General features: G+C 31.6%; 1 protein-coding gene across 1 annotated transcript; it reads left to right on the top strand.

Annotated features, from left to right (window-relative positions):
• The first annotated feature begins 14,917 nt into the window (after positions 1-14,917).
• LOC119606189 (dynein regulatory complex subunit 6-like) lies at positions 14,918-16,296 on the top strand. The gene is made up of 3 exons (XM_037959604.1): positions 14,918-15,355; positions 15,414-16,123; positions 16,195-16,296. The coding sequence occupies exons 1-3, from the start codon at positions 14,941-14,943 to the stop codon at positions 16,294-16,296; spliced, it is 1,227 nt and encodes a 408-aa protein (XP_037815532.1). The 5' UTR covers positions 14,918-14,940.
• The last annotated feature ends 3,932 nt before the right edge of the window (positions 16,297-20,228 follow it).

The raw sequence follows: 20,228 nt of genomic DNA, 5'->3' as shown, positions 1-20,228 counted from the left end.
TTTATAAAAATATGCATTAACCCAAGGGTTCGCCAAAAGGAGACTTTTAAAACCCGGTACTGTTCCATCCATAAAACATGACCCATTTGAAAATAAAGAACTAGGCGAAGAACAATTATCAATAATTGAACAACAAGAAAACAAAAAGATGGTAGCTTTAATTCTCCAAGAATATAATTGCATTAAAAATATAGAACAAAAAGAAAATATCACCGATGACGTCCAAAATCTCGGGAATTTTAAAACAATTATTGAAGACATTGGTTCCGAAAATATTCAACCATATTTATGTATGGAAGAACTTAAACATTTAAGGACCGAGGTGTAAGTAGCGTTGGTATTCATTCAAAATTTATAGACAATGACTTTTTAATTTAAAGACAAAATCTTCGGAATGAAAACAAACTTTTAAAAAGCGATAATAACACACAAATAAGCAGTCATCACCAGGAAATTTTAGTACTAAAACAATTACACCAAAAGGACGTTGAAGAGTTGAAAACTCAGATAAAAAAAACAAATTACGAGCTTGAAAATATAGAGCAAAAACTTTCAGTAATATTCACTCGCGGACAAATAGCAAAACTAAAGAATGGCATGAAAAGACAATTATGGACTGAAGAAGATATAACGCAGTCAATAACGTTGTACGCCGCAAGTGCAAAGCTATACAAACTTTTATACCGCAAACATTTTCCTCTTCCGTCAGTTCGTACTTTACAAAGCTGGGCGCAGAAAGTAGATTTAAATAAAGGATTGCTAAAACCAGTTTTTAAAGTTTTATCAAAGTCAAATCATATGTCTGACATTCAAAAACTTTGCGTGTTAAGTTTTGATGAGATGAAAATTAAAAAGTCATACTGTTATAACAAATCAACAGATACTACATTGGGTCCAGTTAGCTATGCTCAAGTAGCTATGGTCAGAGGTAAATTAAAATTACAAAATTTTTAAATTAATGTTTTCATTGCCTTTTTTAATTTTCAGGACTCATTTCCAAATGGAAACAGCCGATTTTTTATAATTTTGACTGTCAAATGACTAAAACTATTTTGTTTGAAATTCTAGAGGAGCTAAAATCATGTGGGTACACAGTTGTTGCAATGGTTTCTGATCTGGGTGGTGGAAACAGAGCGCTACTAAATGAACTTGGAGTAACTGAAGAGGCCCCATGGTAAAACAAAACACTCTTAATTAACAATTTAAATCACCATTTGTATTTATGTTCAGGTTTTTGTTTGAAAATGAACAAGTTTTTTCATTTGCGGATGTTCCGCATATGATAAAACTATTGCGCAACCACTTTATTGACAGTGGCTTTATTGTCGATCAGAAAATTGTTCAAAAGGATATAATTACAAAGCTTTTGGAGGTGTCATCAGGAGATGTAAATATAACGCACAAAATATCCGTAGCAAATTTAAATGTAACAGGAGCCCAGCGACAGAAAGTTAAATTGGCAACAAAATTATTTTCACATACAGTTGCTCAATCTATAACACGGGCTGCTAGTCATGGATTTTTAGATGGGCTTAATTGGAGTGAATGCCATCAGCTTTTTAAAGTGGTAAAAGTCCTAAATAATTAGATAATAGTTTGAAATTGTGAATTATATTTACTTAGACTAACGATTGGTTTGACATTATGAACGTAAGAGTACCGAGAGCGGATGCTAGAACCCGTTGTCATGCATATGGTTTAGCAATTGAAGAACAAAACCGAATTCTTGATGAAATGACAAACTTGATGAAGAACATGCGAGCTGTGGGTAGAAAGTCATTACTTCCTTTTCAAAAGGGTAAAACGTCATCTTACATTGTACCACTTAATCTTTTAAGTTTGTTTTTTAAATTATAGGTATTATACAGTCAAATAATGCCTTAAAGGGTCTCTATACGAGTTTAAAAACAAAGCATAATTGTGAATATGTTTTGACCTATCGCCTTAATCAAGACGTACTCGAAAACTTTTTTGGTATAATTCGATCTAAAGGTGGTTTGCATGATCACCCCGACCAAGAAGAGTTCAGATACCGTTTAAGGTCATACGTACTTGGTCGCAACGATGGTGTAATGTCCAATGCAGCAAACGTTGAGGTCGACGACACACCCGATTTGGAAAGAACGCAAAAGTCGCTTACTGGTAAATATATTTTATATTTTAAATAATTAGGAAACTGCAATGGGCTTCATTAATGTACATATATTATAGGAGTTATATTTAGCCAAATAAATCCCCCACATAATGACAAAGAAAACGTTGAGGCGGAAGAATTAGATGATTTGGCGTATGATGGCTTAGAAAACCTTGCTGGTTACATATGCCATAGGTTGAAAGATCAAGAACCAAATATTTCTGTGCCAAGAAATGAATTGCAAGTTCAACCTTATACATGGATCGATCACCTCAGTGAAGGGGGCTTATCAAAACCAACTGAAGAAATGATGTGTAAGATACAAGCACTTCACACTATTTTTCAATCAACAAACAACGAGGGCTTGCTTATCACTGAAGGCTTTTTAAAAAAACACATGGAGTTGGCTCAAAATATAGATTGTAGCGAAAAAATTAAAAAACTTTTCTTTCGTGCTCGTATGTATTTTAAAATTAGAACCCTAAACCACGAAATTTCTGAATTTTCCAAACAAAGAAAACGCAAGATCAATAAAACATTAAACTAAAACATTGATGTACATTAATTGTTAAATAAATATTTTTAAAATTTAAAAATATGTATTTTATTTGTATCGAAATATTTTTTATTTTCCAAAAATGTCACTTTGTTTATGTTTTGCTTTTATTTTTTCTCAAGTTCCAGGCTGATATGACGTACATGCGCAGAACGAACATTTTTTTACATACTGAATGCGCAATCTATGTTTCTATAATTCTTGGATACGCATGGTTTAATGTAATACAATTTTAATTGTTTTTTTTATTTTTATTGTTTATTGTTTTATGTTTTTGTTTTATTTCATATTTTAATAAACACTTTAATAAAGTGTATAATAATTAACTTGTTTTTCGTTACTTTTGTTTTGTTTATAAATATGTTTTAATTGTATGTATAATGTATATTTATGAGTATATTATAATGCATATTATTTTATTATTGCAAAAAATGTTGTTATTTTTATTGTATGTTTTCAAAATTTTATATTTAAATTAAAAAATATTTAAATAAATTTACAATTTGAAAAGATTATTAAAAAAACTTAAAGGACAAAGTTGTGTCAAATATGTTAGATATTAGGCTTTAACTGCAAGTTATTGTTAAATTGTAACAGTTTAATGTTTATAGAAATGCTTATTAAAGAATTTATTGTTTTGTTATTAAACTTAAAAGAAATTTTGATAGTCCAATTAGTAGACAAATTGGAAACTAAAATAGGGTCTAAACAATCGAAAACCTTAATGAATACAATCAGAATTTCCATTGGAAATCTTACAATATTTTCAGCATCTTTTTTGCGATGCCAGAGCTTACTATACATTTATCGTTATTATGGCTTCCTGAGCTTAAGTGTCGTTTTAAACATTGTCCAGGAATAGGCGTGGCTGTATATTATACAACTAGGGTTTACTTATCCTGTCAAATTAGTGACAACATTAGTAAAACCGGTGCCACTCAGACGTTGGCTCTGTTCACTAACGTTAAGCATGATACTACAGATATCAAACCTCAGAGTCCTTTTCTACCGATGAGGCCTGGGGAAATCATGGACGACACTCGAGGGAAAACTGTTTGCAAATCGTTCGGGGTTTAGTCATGTAGGATTTGCCAAAGGTTACTCCACTTGATACTAATAATAGCCAAATGAAGAAGAAAAGTGCGAGGAAAGAGACGTTCGAAGTCTCTTGTCTTTCTGACAAAGAGCGATTCATCAACGTTCTCTTTAAGGGATAGATACCTTCTCAAGACAAAGCGCAGCAGAATTTCGTTCGGTTTCTGGGATAATTCTCCCACTGAAAAGAGTAAGGATCGGCGACAACATCAACCTGTAGTTAGCTGTAAAGTGGTAATTTCTTCGGAACCAGCTGCAGAGGTCAAAAGCTTGCAAAGAAGAAGTCTAGTGGTTCTAAGTTAATTCTCTCCCTGCAGACAACACTGAAAAGAGTAAGGATCGGCGACAACATCAACCTGTAGTTAGCTGTAAAGTGGTCATGTCTTTGGAACCAGCTGCAGAGGTCAAAAGCTTGCAAAGAAGAAGTCTAGTGCATTTGGTTTTCATAACGAGATTAGTAAGGGAAAAGGCTCCGATATTAAACTACTATTCGTTTTAGAAATAGTATCTAGATCGGTGAAAAGGCCTGGTGCAGATTTTCAGCAAGTGCTTCTAAAAGTCTCCTTAAGGTAACCATTATGAGAGCAAGAGCTAGAGATGATTGTTAATCATTGACAGAAATAATACAATAGTGTTTCTTTAATTAATATCACAAAAAAACAATACGTTTTACCAACCCTAGAGGAAACAAATTATATACTCCCACTTTCATCAATTCAGGCCCACAGCCCATAACGTTAGAGCGTTATATGAAAAGGGAGAATTAGGCGAAGGCGTCTGGCTTAAATTAACAGATTAACTACAAACTTTAGAAAGTCATAGATTATTTCTTATTTATACCTACTGCCGTACATATGCAGATCATGTAGAACACAGGGAACAGGAAGTAATAAAATAAACTCAATTCGTATACAGGAATATTTAGTGATTCATTAAACTAATATACTTATATATAGTTGCTAACAAATCGAGCTTCCTAGCAATAAAAAGGACTTGTTGGTATTAATAGAAAAGGATTGGACAAGTTATTAATAGATGTTCCTTCACGAACTCGAAGACTAAAGTAGATATGTAATATACACTAAAGAAGGGAAATGGCAAAAAAACGAAGATTCCAAGTACTTCATTGTACTAAAGTGCAACCTTAGCTATACAAAGTGTTCAATAATAGAAGCTGAAATAAGAGTGCACATAAGCGAAACTAAGATAGAAATGATATAGAAAAAATCAAAAAAGAAAAGAAGCTTGAAAAATCCGCCAACGGAGTAAAGTGGTAATCCATGAAAATATAATAAACAATGGCAAAGAGAAATGTATAGCAGATATTTTGCTGAGGAGTGTCAAAAGACGAAGCGACAAATGGAAGGAAAATGAGGATTCGGATAAAAAACTTATAAGGCCGAGTAAATCGGATAATGCTTTGACAATCGTTTTATTAAGAAAGAAGACGTGGAATATGAGTGTGCGAGGACTTTGGATAAGATAAATTAAAGGACTTTGAATAAGATGTCGTAAATTCTTTACAGAGTTGGATTTGAAGAATGGAATCTTTTATGTTTTGTTCATCCCGATTCTGTAAAGTGTACCGGTTTTTTGGCAATCTCCATGTATTCTATTTTTCAAAGAGAACTACGGACACTGTTTACAGTTTCGAAGTGTAAACATTTGATTTGATGGAAAGAACATTTAAAGTTGTTACGTTCAGTAAATCCAAGAATTGCGTGATGTGCCTTAGAACTTAAATATGAAGTTGAAAATGGACGGTCTGAGTAGATGCACTTATTTACTGGTATTAGAGTCTAATAATAGATTAGAAAATCGGATATTGTGGGAATTGTGAATAAGCTGATAAAAAGACTGAACATAGTTTGTATGAATTGAATCGGAAAATATTTCACCAAACATCTTATTGCGAAAGAAGGCGTGGGACTAGAGGATGCGCGAGTTACATATAACCAAATATATGGACTATCTGATTGTATTTATACAACCATACACTTTGTTATTTGTTTGTATGTCAGAGCAACCTGATAGTTTTGTTATTGTGGATAGTCGCAATATCAGTGCTGTGGGAATGCTCCACATAAACATTCATATACATATAATAATGTAGACATAAGTTTATGCTGAATTGCAGATTTAAAAATAAAGTTAGTTTTTAAACAACCAGAAACAACTGAAGTTGTTTTATTCCGTAATTAGCGCAGTCGTGGTGACTTTATCTAAAGATGAAATGAAATCGAACCGTAAATACAAAAAGTGTTCCAAAGAACATAAAAACTTATAAGCCAAACTGAAAAAAAGAAACAAATTATAATTAAGTTAAAATATATTTCTCAATTGACGCCCAAGCTATTTTACAACAGCATCAACAACAATATCAGTCACAGACACAGCCACAACACAACATTTGGCTTGGATACCAATCAAATCAATTTAACCAAATAAAACCATTTGGTCCAAAAAACAACCTATCATCTTTTATAAAAACCGTCGAAAAGGGAAGATGTGCTTTACGCGAAGACCTGCTTTCACGGACTTATTTCACGATGGTCTTTTCACAGACCAATTCACAGGGTGTACTTCTTTGACGACTCACCATCGCTGCTTGGGGTTTCTTACACGCAGGTGGAAATTTTTGTACATAGTTTTTCTGCCGGTTCATATACATGCAAGCACTTTGCTCAAGTACTTGAGCTATGTAATATCTTGCCAAAGTAGCCCCTTTGCGAAATGACAGGTGTCATGAGACAAGCTCAATACATCAATCTTTTAACCAAGTGTACCTAATACGCGAAATTGGTTTTAAGCCTCAGTCACTACGTGAATCCCGAAGGAACCTCAACCAACTGACCAGCCAGGGCAAAGAACTGCGGTTAACTTGTCACCCGTGGTACCAGATTATGTGGTCCTCTGGCCGAGGATACATTTGATCATCACTAATTTATAGTCTCGGCAGACTAGCGATACTGGTAGTACCTTTTTTCCCCCGGGATTGCAATAACACCAAGATGGGGGACTTTCATCAAGGTAACATGACCCCGGGGGAGGGTAAAGTGGGAAAGTAGTTGATTTATTGGACTAATTTTTGGCTCAGATTAGTAAGAGTAGAAAATAGAAGGATTTCAATGCGATCAGAGTAAGAGCGGCCGGAAAAAATCTCCAACATTGAACTTCGATTCAATGGCAGTTGTAACGCTTCCAGTGATTCCAATAAAAGTCCACACAATATCAAAAGGTCTTGAGGAATGGTTGCTATATACTGAAGAAAACAATTAAGATCCATTTTTTTATTTAGCTATCCTTTGCAGTTTAAAGCGTAACGCTGTGTATGTGACACAACATTTTGCGTTAAAATAAACCGAGTTGTATTTTTTAAGGATTTAAAAATTTTAATTTTTTTTCAAAATGTCGCCGTTAAGTTGTATGTTATATATAATTTTGAAGAATTACACATTGTTTAAAACAATTTACTATTTAATTTGTTATTAATAAATATTTTAGCATTTTTTTGAAAAACACTACTAACAATTATTATTAGTTTTAATTTTTTTTTTGTAATTAGATTGATTATAATATAATAGAAATGTCTAGAGTTTAATAGGATTGTTTTTAATTTTTGGTTTAGTTTTTTTTCATTTAGTTTTTGTTTTTTTAATAATAATTGCCAATTATTCGTTGAACATTTTTTTAATGTATTTTTTTTTTTTTTAATTTAAAGTTAGGAGATAGATAAAAATTATTTATGTATAGTTTAGGTTAAATTATTTTTTTGTTTTATGTTATTTTTTTTTAGTTAAACATGTTTAACACTTAATATTATATGGAATAATTTATTTTAATATTTAATAATAATATAACTATAGTTTTAGGTTTTATATTTTTAATTAATTGATTGAACTACTTAATAAAGTTGAGGAGTGTGGTGGGGGGGAAAAAATAAAACAATAAATAAATAACATGTTTGTTGAAGTTTTATTTATATGTACTAAGGAATTTCTATGATTTTTTTTATTTAAGCAGTTTTATTAATAATTTATATATTTTATTTAAGTTTTTAGTTTTTTAATTTGTTATTAAATATAAAAATTAAGTAATAAAACAAACCAAGAGTTTAGTGTGTTATTTTTTTTATATAAAATTATTTTGGTTTTGTAAAAAAAATTATGTATAAATAAAATAGGAAACAAATTTTGTAAAGATTTTTTTCGTAAATAAAATAAAAACAATTAATGTTGAGTTAAAAAACATGACAGTATTGTAAGGTAAATTGCTTAGGTGTCTTAGCAATGTTGCCATACTTTTAATACGCTTTTAGGTTATCAGATTTAACATTAATTGTATTTTGAAAACGTGACAGCATTGTATACAAAAATAGCTTAAGTGTCTCTAGAGCTTTTGCTGTAAGCAAGGTTGCCATACTTTTTATTCGCTTTAGGCTATTTTTTAATCTAATTTGTTTATAAAACTCCACATTAATTGTTTTTCTTTATTTTTTAATATAATTTTAATAATATTTTTTTTATATTTTTAAATTTCAAATATATTTTATATAATTTTTTTTATAATTTCAACAAATTATTTAGTTTATTATTAAATTTAAACTTACAAATTAATAAAGTTTGAATATTTTTATTATTTTTTTTTATTAAATTTATTATTTATGTTAATACAAATTTAAAATTTCTGTTTTATTATTATTTACTATAAAATTTAAATGTTTTTCTTTTATAATTAACATATTTTTAAAAATTATTTTTTCAATTAATTATTACTTTAATACAAAATTTACATAAACTTAGTTTATTTTTTTTTCAAAAAAAGCCATTATGTGTAAGTGAGATTTTTAACAATTATGTTTTTATTTTTATTTTTATATGTTAAATATTTATTTATTTGATTTAATTAAATATTTTATTTTACAAATAAAATGGCAAGTTTCGCTTTATTTTGTCTTTGTTTGTATATCATAAATATTTTAATATTTTATTAAATATTTTCTTTTGTTTTGTTTATTGTTACTGGTCGTTAATTTTATTTTATTTCATAAATTTCTTTCATGAAACTCTTTGTTTTATTATAAATCTTTTTAAAAGTTCATTTATGTTTTTTGGCTGCCCATTTAATATATAATTGACCCGAAAATGACCTTAATTATGCCAACCTTATAGATAAGGAGTTTTTTTATTCGTTAATATAATAAATTAAACAAAATTGGTTTTTCTTTTGTTTAATATTTGAAAGAATTTAAAGCAAAAAAAAATATTTCTTTAATTATATTATTTTTTAAATATTGATATTTTGTTTAATAAAAAATTATTATTAAATATATATTTTTTTTAATTTTTAGTTATTTTTTTTTAATTTTCAATTATTTTTTAAACATTAAATACTTATGGCAGCTGCCACACCCACTACCGCTAGTCCATCCATTAATATTTATATTGATAGCAAGAATAATCGTAAAAATTTTGAGGTTTCTAGCAGAGATACAAGCCGAAACGGCTCAAATCGGCGGCGGCTGGCCGCCGGTAATATTTTGCGAGCCGCGCTGCCGCCGACTTTTTTCGCCTAAAAGCTAAGCCGGCTATTACAGTTTCCCAGATATAGGAAATTTTTTACTTAATGGACAGTGTCCTGCCCACAATTGCTGTTCTACTTTTGTTCTTAATATTTTAAATGAAAACGTTCTTACTCTTGAAATGTAGCTGTTATAGTTTTCCCGATATACTAATGGTAATATTTACTTCATAGAGAAGGAGCCTCGCCCACTATTTGCTAGTCCGTCAATATTTTTCCTAAATGGCCTCTAGTTGTTATAGTCTTTAAATTTTAGTATTTAATTCGTATGGGAGGTTCCATGCCTCCTTCTGCTTCTATTTCCATTTTTCTCCTAAATATTTATATTGTAATTAAAGTTACTCTTATAAAATTTAGTGACTCTAGCTTTTATAGTTTCCCAGATATACGTATATAATTACTTAGTTCATATGGGAGGTGCGACGCCCTCTATTATTGATTCACAATATTTAGTCCAAAATAAATATAGTTTGGACTATAGACTAAACTATAGACTGGGCTATAGACTAAACTATGGAGTCTAGAATATAGACTAAACTATAGTCTGGACTGTAGACAAAACAATGGTGTAAACTATAGACAAAATTGTATAGGTATAGACTGTTTGATATGAATTTTAAAAGTTAAAGTGGCAACACTTTTTTGATATCTTCAGTAGCATAATTGGCTACAGTTTACTGATTGACAGATCATCTTTCACAATTTTAAATGGAAAATATATTTCGAGTGTTTTTATACAAAAATTCTATTTGAAAATCTAACAACAAAGCATAATTGTAAAATTAAAAGTTAACGAAAGTTATCTAATAAGAAGAAGTACAAAATAATTAAAAAATAGAACAAGAGAATGACAAAAAACAAGAAGAAGAACAAAATAATGTCAATTTAAACAAATGAAAACTGACTCAAGCAACAACATGTTTAATACCGAAATTGTAGCGGGCATGTCCGAAAACCTAAAAATGTGGCACTATCTGTATAGATCCAAAAGAGACGCGATCAACATTAAAAATTAAATTAAAAATATGGATGCCAGGAAATATATTCAATTAGGCCTAATAAGTTATTTGAAAAACTTCGGTGATGTTGTTAATAATGAAAATGTGGTATTGTTATCGATGGTCTGGCACTTTTTAAATAACTGGAGCAGTAAGAAGAAATTTATTCAAAATACAATCGGCATTCTCCTTATTGATAAATGATATTCTTAAAGAATCTCAGAGTATAAACACATTTGGAGGTGATGGAATATTTGCTCTTACTTCTTTCTAAAGAGAAGTTGATACTTTTTTGTGCCAGTAGAGCATTTTCTTGAAGCTAAGGCTAATATTTAGCAACGTATAATATTAACCCATACGTCTGCATTCTTTTCAATAATTCATTTTCTATTGGAAACATTTTATTAAAAAACTTCTGAATAATGAATCAAAACGCGCTCTTACAAAATATGAGCTGGAGGCAATAATTGATAGCTGGAGTGATGAGGAAGGAGGCAGAGCTAGACAAATGAAAATACAGACGAAGAAGATTTTGATGATGACTCGATTCCGCATGGTGATGTAAGTATCATATAACGCAAATTATATTATGTACATACTGCAACAGTTTCGTTAATAGTCAGATGTGTATTGGAATGCGCTAGAAAGATTCAGGTGAACTTTATGAGTTCAATGACTTTAGTAAGAACGATGATATTAACATTCGCCCAGTGGCTCCCTCATCATCGTCTATTGTTACTCAACCGTCAAAAAGAAGACGAATTGAAACTCAGCCACAGGAAAATAAAAAGTATAAATAGTTATCAGATTTTGATAAGCCGAAGTGGACACAAAGGAAAAATGGTGAAGGCAAGTTTAAATATGATATTACCCCAATAAATGAACCACTTGATGAAGCGGAAAAACGCCGAAAGTTTTATTTAGTCTATTTTTTGATGATGAGGTTCTATATACTATGATAATCGAGGAAACAAAACGCTACGCTCAGCAGCAGAATTCTAATTTTGTATTAGACAATATTATGTTACAACGATTCGTAGGTATTTTGGTATTGTCTGTATATCACACTGTGCCTGCAGCTCGCGATCATTGGTTAAATCACCCTACATTAGGCGTTCCTGCTGTGAAGTTATGTAGCCAAGAAATAAGGTCTTGGCTACATAACTATTGGTCTGCTCGGCCAATGGATATCTTTATAACTGCATACCCTATGCTGGATCGGCAGACAACTACAACAAAGAATTTGGCTTAGGAGCCGATGTGGTTCTTTGCTTGTTAGATAATATAGAATTTGCAGATACACGGTGTATTTTGACAACTTTTTACTTCGTACTACCTCATGTGCCTACTGACTGAAAGAAGATTGTGTGCAACAGGTACTGTGCGGGCAAATAGAATCGGAAAAGGTTTGGAAAGAGGCGATCATGATTTCCAGTTTGTCAGCAACAATAAAATTTTAATTTTCCGCTGGCAGGACAATAAAGAAGTTACAGTGGCCACCTATTTTGATCAGCTATATCCCACTGTGCTAATAAAAAGATGCAAAAAGCAAAAACAATAGTGATGGCAGAATAATAGAACACGGTCGCTTTGTAAATTATAACCAACTCCTACTATTGAAAAACTACCACAAAGGAAATGGGAGGAGTGGATTTACATGACAATGATGTACAAAATTATAGTGTTTCAATTCGAGCAAAGAAGTGGTATTGGCCTTTATGGATCTCTACTCTAAATTCTTCGTTGGTAAATCCTTGGAAACTGGACTGTTTCCGTCGTCGTTACCAACCAAGCCCTTTTTGGGGCCGCATCCAACTTGATCAACTTTACCAAGATTCAAACTAATGAGGATATGGAAATGCAGGTGGATTATATTCAGGAAAATGAAGTAGAACAGATAAATTTTCACACAACGGCCTTTGTAAGGCACTTCCATTGGTTAGACTTTCTAATGGTAATGATACGGATTCCTTGACAAGTTAAATAAGTTACTAGGATATAAAAGAACTTTTTCTTCCTTAAATTGAAAAACTGATATAAAATTTGAAATAATAACGAAAATATCTAAAGAATTTGGTAAAGATGCCACAGTGTCGTGGAATTTAAAGAAAAACAATTTGATGCGATTTTGGAACAGAATGTGCCCCTCAATGTAACAAAGTGTAGTCGACGAAGTTCGTCAAGAGTCACGGATGTAACTCTCTTTACCACTTCTCTCCATGTCAGAGAAAACCTATACGAATATGGCGATTAATAGAAGAGCTGATTGGAGATGCCATAGATGTAACAACAGCAACAATGCTTATCTTACAATAGCCGATAATAGCAGCCAATCAGCAACTGAGAGATGATGATGAAGTGTAAAATAATGATGATACAAAGTGTTTTAAAGAATCCCTCTCTCTTTAAGAGATGTAAACAAAAGTGTTTCACTCGCAAAACATGATGTTTCAGCTCTTAAAGTTGACGTTTTTAACCATGAAAACTAACACAATTGATATAAAAACAATTATGGAACAGCTAGCTGCATCGGAAAATCAAAACAACGAAATATAAACGCAAATTATTAAAAGGACTCAGTTTGGCCCGGTCTTAAATTTAAATCAAAATATATGGGAGCATTTGCAGTTACGAGCGTGAAACCCAATGACATATACAACGTAGATCGAATTTAGAAGTGAAGGAAAAGGAGAAAACAAGAATAAGAAGAGGAACATGAAACAATTATTAGAGGAAATTCATAAGAAAGTGAAACTGGATGAGGATCAGGAAATGAAGAAGGAAAGGAAAGGAGAAATGACATATTTCTCTGTGTTTTCTCTAATATTATTGATTTGGATGAAGGATTTTCTCCTACATATCATGATGATTAACCGAAAACGGAATAGTGGATGGAAACGAATTATCGTTCAACCTTTATAACCCAATCACCTTTGGATTTCAATCAACATTTGGTAATAAAGTTGATTGTAGCAACGAATCAGATCCAAAAAAAAAAACTATTGTATAGCCATAGGAAAGAAAGCTATGGACACACTAATTCTGACGTACAGAAATAAGGCTTCATATACATTTTTAAAAGGACTAAAAGGAGAAATACCAAATGAAATAAATGGAAAATTCCTCAACCGGAGTATTTATAAAGAATTCTTTAAAATATCACTTTCAGAACTTATGATAGACATTAATGTTCCCAAAAATCTTAAAACTTCATCATGTATCTAAATTATTCCAAGATTTCCATTAGCAAACAGGCAAAATTTGAATTCAATTTAGAAAAATGTTGAGTAATTATAGATCCAAAGGAAAGCCAACGTTCGAGTTGTCTTCGAAAAAAAACTTGATCAAGACCGAACGGAAAATATTATACCACTATGTTGGACGTAGCCAGATCTTTACGGTGCAAAATTGAGAGAGAACTCTTAAACTCAGTTTCGACTCATTGTCATCAAGATTGGTCAAGATTATTTCACTTTGTTGTGAATGGTCGAGGATTGGTATTGGGTGAAAAAGAAGACTATGGATCTAAATGACTACTCTCGTCCAAATTGAATTCGAATCATACAAACATGAACAGTGCACATGAGTATTAAATAGATCAAATACCTTACTATCATGTTGGATGAAGCCTGACTTCTACGGTGCAAAGGAGTATGATATGGTGTTGATGGAAATGTCTATGGTTAAAGTTCTCTGGCCCTTACTATACAACCATTATAGCATCTTTAACTGATTATATGGATCTAGGAGGGAATCTCGTTAGACTCATATTCTTGTTAATCCACCTAAATGTCAACCTCGTCAAATTCTATATCAAGAAACAGTTAGTGATCTGTCAAAGGAGATTTCGAAGCCACATTAGTTCAATAGTTATCTTCGAATGATACAACCATAAACAAAAGACTCGAGCTTATTGATCCAAACAATCAGTACTACTCCTATCATATTGGTGCAAAATCGGCAGACAAGGCGCTAAGCCTTACCGGAGGTTTGATGTGAAATTTAAGAGAAAGTCTAACATCTTGTAACCATAGATTTTAAATGTACATAAGATCATATTAATAATGAAGTTGATGTCGCTGATAGATTATGGACAGAAAGTTTAGGTATTATATTAATCTCGGAAAGGATGTCGGTAGGGTTTTATTAAGACCTCTGAATCTGAATGTTTAATATTATATTTTAACATCTTTTTTGTCATCTTGTTAACAAATTTGATTGTAACAACTAACATAGTTGTTTTATAATGTCAATACTAATCAAACCCACCCTCCTAAACATTTGGACAAAAAGGAAGTAAAAAACCACCCCACATGCTAGAGGTAAATGTTTCTAACAAAGAAAAACATCTGAATGCTAGCCAGCCGCCCCAAATTTGGGAAAAAACCGAGTTAGGGGTGGAAAACTGGAAAACAAAATGTAAACACCAAAATTTGAGTTTACAGGTTAGTTTTGAAATTGACGTCCTTTGAACTGGTAGTAAACGGAAAAAGAAATAATGGGTATGTTTAGATTAGAGAAAATTTTAAAGCAAAAAAGTTAATATATATTTTCTTCCAGTCCAACAAAACAATTCGATGGTAGCACTAAATGATGACTGTCTGGAGCACATTTTTAAAATGTTACCCATAGGCGATCGTATTAATATGCTGCTATCGTATCAACCTTTTAGTGATATATTGGCCAAACGTTTAAAAATTGATTATAAATCAAATTTAAATACTAGATTTTTTAATACTTTACAAACCTTTCAACTGCAAGTACTACTATCGATTATAGGAGCCTATGTGAAAAACCTAAAAGTGGAACTACCTTTCGAAGAAGAAAGCTATTTAATGGAGTTTATTTACTTTAAGCTTTTATTAACCTATTGCAGTAATGTGGAATCGCTGAAATATTATGGTTGGAGTGTCAATGATGAAACCATTAAATCGTTAAGTTCTTTAAAACGTTTAAAATCTTTGGCCTTAATAAATAATCCCGAGATAACGGGTGAGTAAACATAGTAAAGTGTTAAAGTTTTCTTAAATTTATAGATATTTCTTCTTAGGCAATTACCTCTGTGAACTTAAAGGTCTGCAAGAATTGTCACTTAACAATTGCACACGCATCAAGACTGAGTACTTTGAAAAAATATTTCAAAATCTTAAATATTTAAAAATTTTGGATATAAGAAATTGCAATAACTTATCTAGTCAAAATTATCAAACAATTTTAGAAAATCTTAAACAATTAGAAACACTTAAAATGTCTACAACCGAAGAGAATTACAATAGTCTAGCAAAATTACCTAATCTAAGAAACCTGGAAATAAGAAGAAATAATATAATTAGTCCATCTATATCCAAAGATTTTTTACATAATTTGGTAAAATTTCAAGCCGAACAATTACAAGAACTACAAGTGGTGGAGTGGGCTGGATTTGATGCGGAAAAGGCTGCATTAATAGCAAAATTAAAAGGATTAAAAATTTTACATTGTAAATGTAATTCTATTGATGATGAAATTTTGGAAAAATTTTCACAATTAAACGAATTAGAAGAATTGAATATAAATAATTGTTATTTTATCTCAAATCGTGCGGTTTTAGAAGTATTAAGAAAATGTCTTAAAATAAAACGGTTACATTTGAGTTCTTGTGGCGTATTAACCACAGATGTTGTACCCGGTATTCTTCACTTGTTAAAACATCAACATCAAATTCCTACAGATCGCTTGCAAATGGTTCCTGAGAGTTATAAATATTCACGAAAAATATCGGTAAGTAGAAAGGAATAGGGTTTTTTTATTAATTTGCCTTAAACATTTTTATAAATTTTCTTCTTTTTTAGGATATTGCTATAGAAGATTCTTCAGATGTTCTTAAACTTTCTTATAAATATATAACTTCAGATTATGAAGGCCTAACACAAGTTATCGAAATACTAAAATAAATTGAAGCAGACAATTGAACTATTTTTGAGAATTGTAACTTAATGGTAATATTGTTGTCAACAAATAAAATTTTTGGTATTCCGAAATAGAATAATTAACTAAAAATTATTGACAACTTATCAAGAAACTTGTAAGACCCTTTTTGAATTTAAATATATGGAGCAAAGTCTGGCGGATTAGAACAATTTTAAATATCAAAAATTAAATGTTCAAATTAGCTTAATTTAGTTTTAAGAATTTTTTTAAATAAAAGATTTTTATGTGATAATCAAATTACAAAAAAAAAACATTTCTTTAAGTATGGAACTTAAAAAGAAGTAGTGAAGAAGTTAATTGAAGTTAAATCGAAATGATTTTGTAAAAGGAAATATGTTAATCTGGAAGTTTTCAAACATTCATCTGAAGAAGTGTAAAAAACTATATGAAAACCGTTATATGTCGGTAGATAACCCACTAATTTGCAAGATAAGACAAAAAATAATGAAATTCCATTCCCTCTAGAACTATAAAGGACTGTCAATACGTTGGGCAGCAGCTTTTAGAAGACGATACATAGTGGAAGGAGAACCATAATATATTAGAATAGGAGATTAAGGAAACATAGGGGAAGGAGAACCATAATATATTAGAATAGGAGATTAAGGAAACTATAAGGGATAATATCAGCAAACCATTTGAGGTTGAAGAATTTGAACAGAAAGAAAATCGTGGTGAATGATCCAAATGGAAATAAAGGTTATGGAAAGGCCTAAGAGAAACTTAGGTAGTGGAACGCTAATGGTTTCAGTAGCTTTTAGAAATAGCGATGACAGTCGATACGTAGTGAAAGGGAAACCGTATTTGAGGGTCACAAAGAAGAGAAACTCAAGTAGTATATCGCTGCTGGTTTCAGAAACTTTTAGAACTATGGATAACTCGTGACCTACGGCAAGATAATGAAATCCTAAAACCACAAATATTGTATTAGACAGAGAGAGAAAACTAGAATGGATGATATCAGCAACCCATTAGAGGTTGGAGAATTGGTCTAGAAGGAAGATATAATAGTCAATGATCCAAACGGTTATAAAGGCTAATGGAAAGTCATGATAACTCATGGTCCAGAAGGAAGTTATAATAGTCAAAGATCCAAACGGTAAATAAAGGCTAATGGAAAGTCATGAGATGAGAAACTCATGGTTTCGATGGATGGCTAATGGTTTCGGAAGCTTTTAGGAGACGATACATAGGGAAAGGAGAACCATAATATATTAGAAAAAGAGAACAACATATTGAAAATTATGGATACATCCAACAACACTAAAATTGGATTGTATAAAGGTAAAGATCTTGTTAATTGTGAATTTAAGAACTATTTTTAGACAAAAATTGGCTATATATTAAGAAGAACATATTCAGAATTATGGATACATCCAACAGCTTTTTGCTTTTAGCATCCATCGAATGCTATTACTGGAGAGATAAATCTTTTTCAAGTTTATTTAATTCTTCAAATGATGTCCCATCACAGGACAGACCAGATAAGGCGACTTTAATTCCGAAATTCGTGGAATTAGCTAAAATTGTATGTGAGTGAATGTGCAATAACAATAACAACAAGAAAATTTTGTCAGTCGCAAGAAGATTGCGAAAGCCACTAGCCTGCAAGTCACCCCAGCTCCAACCACTTCATCCCATGGAAATAATAAGGATCAAGGATATTAGATGTTTTCATAAGGGGATTAGTGCGGATTTGTCTCGAATGATTATTGTGCAAAAACCTCAGATCTAACTTGTAGCGTTATTGCGTGTCACGGTATACAAAATTTCAATGATAGAAACCATACTATTTATCATTCAAACCGAAGAAAGTATATAACTGTACCCACAAACATGATGAGCAGAAAAGATCTTCCACCAATGAGATCTAACACCAGATAACGATGAAACGCGCGAGTTCTCTCAAATAATAGCAAATGGTTTCATTCGTGTTATGTTTTCGTTGGATGCGGAAGCACTTAAAGCTGATTTATTAGCATTTCCAGATTTCGACAAACCTTTTAATCTAACAATAGATGCTTCTGATTATGTAATAGGTGCTGTATTATCGCAGCATGAAAATGGAAATTATAAGCCCATCTCATACATATCTCGATCACTAAGCAAAACTGAAGAAGATTATGCTGCAAGTGAGAACGAAATGTTGACGATCGTTTGGGCCCTCGGATCAGGTTGATGACGTATGCTTTAGGCAATAGATATCATAACGCTAAATTAAAACGATGGAAGTCATGAATTGAGGAATACAACCATGAATTGATTCAGAAACCTGGTAAATCAAATGTTGTGGCTTTCCAAGTTACGAACTGAAGTAAATATGCTGAATTTCTCTGATACCGATACTGCATCAAAACGCCGAACATGATGATACGGATTTGATATCTCATATGGAAGCTCCACTAAATGTATTCAAAAATCAACTTGTCATAAAAGAAGGTAGAGAACTTTATTGCCACGAAAATCCTCAAACGTCACTACATTACGATGAAAAGAATAGATGAAAAAACGCGCTTAAATCGTATGATGATAAATGGAATAAAGATACCCGAAACCCCAATCCAGCTTTTACAAGATGCCTTCTGTATGTTTATAAGATCAGAATTACACACACTTCTAGAAGATGTAGCGAACGAGGAAAGGGTATGTAGCATTATTGAAAACATTCACAAAAGAGCCCACCGAAATCCAAACAGGGAGATATTTTGAGATGCTTGCAGAAGAAGTTAAAGAAAGTAAACACTAAAGAAATAGTACACAACGCTGTAGATCGCTACATCAACACAATCCAATCCGGTAAAGCCGAGAGATATATTCTTTAATAGAAGTCAGAGAATAAATTATCAGAACAATGAGAAGTGGCATGGAACCAAGTCCTCTGAAGACCATTATTGAATTCCAACTAAACATTACGAAATTAATGTTAAGTGAAATACAGATGAATCGAGAAAGGAGGCATCGATCCATAAATTGGATTGAATCCGCCTGGAAATGGATTGCTGGTTCACCAGATGCAATTGATTGGGACAATATTCTTCAAAGACAAAGGAAAATAGTAATAAATAACAAACAATCAGTATGTTATAAATCTTTAATATAAAGCAAGCAAAGTCAATTGGAAAAATTAATGAAATAACTCTATTAGAAAAAGCATGGATTCAGAAAAAATGGAAATACTTGTCTCAAATAAAATCCTTGTACTAAAAGAACACATTTCTGAAATTGTGAGAGCATCCCAGATGGAAAAAAACTGGCATCGTTAACATGAATGTACTTGACCAACATGAAATAGAAAAAATAATTTCGGAAGAAGAATCGTTACCATACCACAAAGTAATCGAAGCAGCAGAATACGCCAAAACATTAATGTATACCAACGAAACACTTCTGCTCCATGTGATATCAGTACCGAAAGTAACACCACTCAAGTATGGAGTGATTCTAGCAAGAGCTAGTTAAACAGATTGATCTTAAGTACCAGAACTTAATGATAAATGAAGATCAAACGTATGAAATAATTGGGGATTGTTTCCATGTAAGCAATACTCAAAAGCTCTAAAAGTTACCAGAAGATGGATGTAATACAAGACTGCTCAAGGGTGGTAATGCCGATTGTCACTTCACGACAGGCATGAAAGAAACAGTCGAAAACAGTAATGCAGTGTCACAAATATTAATCGGATTTGGATTTAGAAGTTTCAAGCAAGATTCTTGAAGAGTTTCTACAAATTGAGAATTTTTGCATTTTAACGACAAAAGCAAAATACCTGATCGAAATTACTCCAATCGCAATAGGTTTTACCTAATTCGATCAATTATCGATAACCTAAATAGAACTTTTTCTACCATAACGAAACTAAATAGATTGAGTGATGCGATTAGCAAATATGCTCCA

The sequence above is a fragment of the Lucilia sericata genome, unplaced genomic scaffold (assembly GCF_015586225.1).
Source record: "Lucilia sericata isolate MDLA Ls3-8-SP2 unplaced genomic scaffold, ASM1558622v1 Contig000558F_arrow, whole genome shotgun sequence".
Taxonomy (NCBI): domain Eukaryota; kingdom Metazoa; phylum Arthropoda; class Insecta; order Diptera; family Calliphoridae; genus Lucilia; species Lucilia sericata.
Note: the sequence above shows the minus strand (reverse complement) of the source record. Positions and strands in the feature narration are given on the sequence as shown.

Bases quoted from the DNA above. Each gene is read 5' to 3' on its own strand.
- LOC119606189 (XM_037959604.1), top strand. From the start codon at position 14,941: ATGGTAGCACTAAATGATGACTGTCTGGAGCACATTTTTAAAATGTTA. The intron at 15,356-15,413 runs GTGAGTAAACAT...ATTTCTTCTTAG, and splicing joins AAATAATCCCGAGATAACGG to GCAATTACCTCTGTGAACTT. The intron at 16,124-16,194 runs GTAAGTAGAAAG...CTTCTTTTTTAG, and splicing joins AATATTCACGAAAAATATCG to GATATTGCTATAGAAGATTC.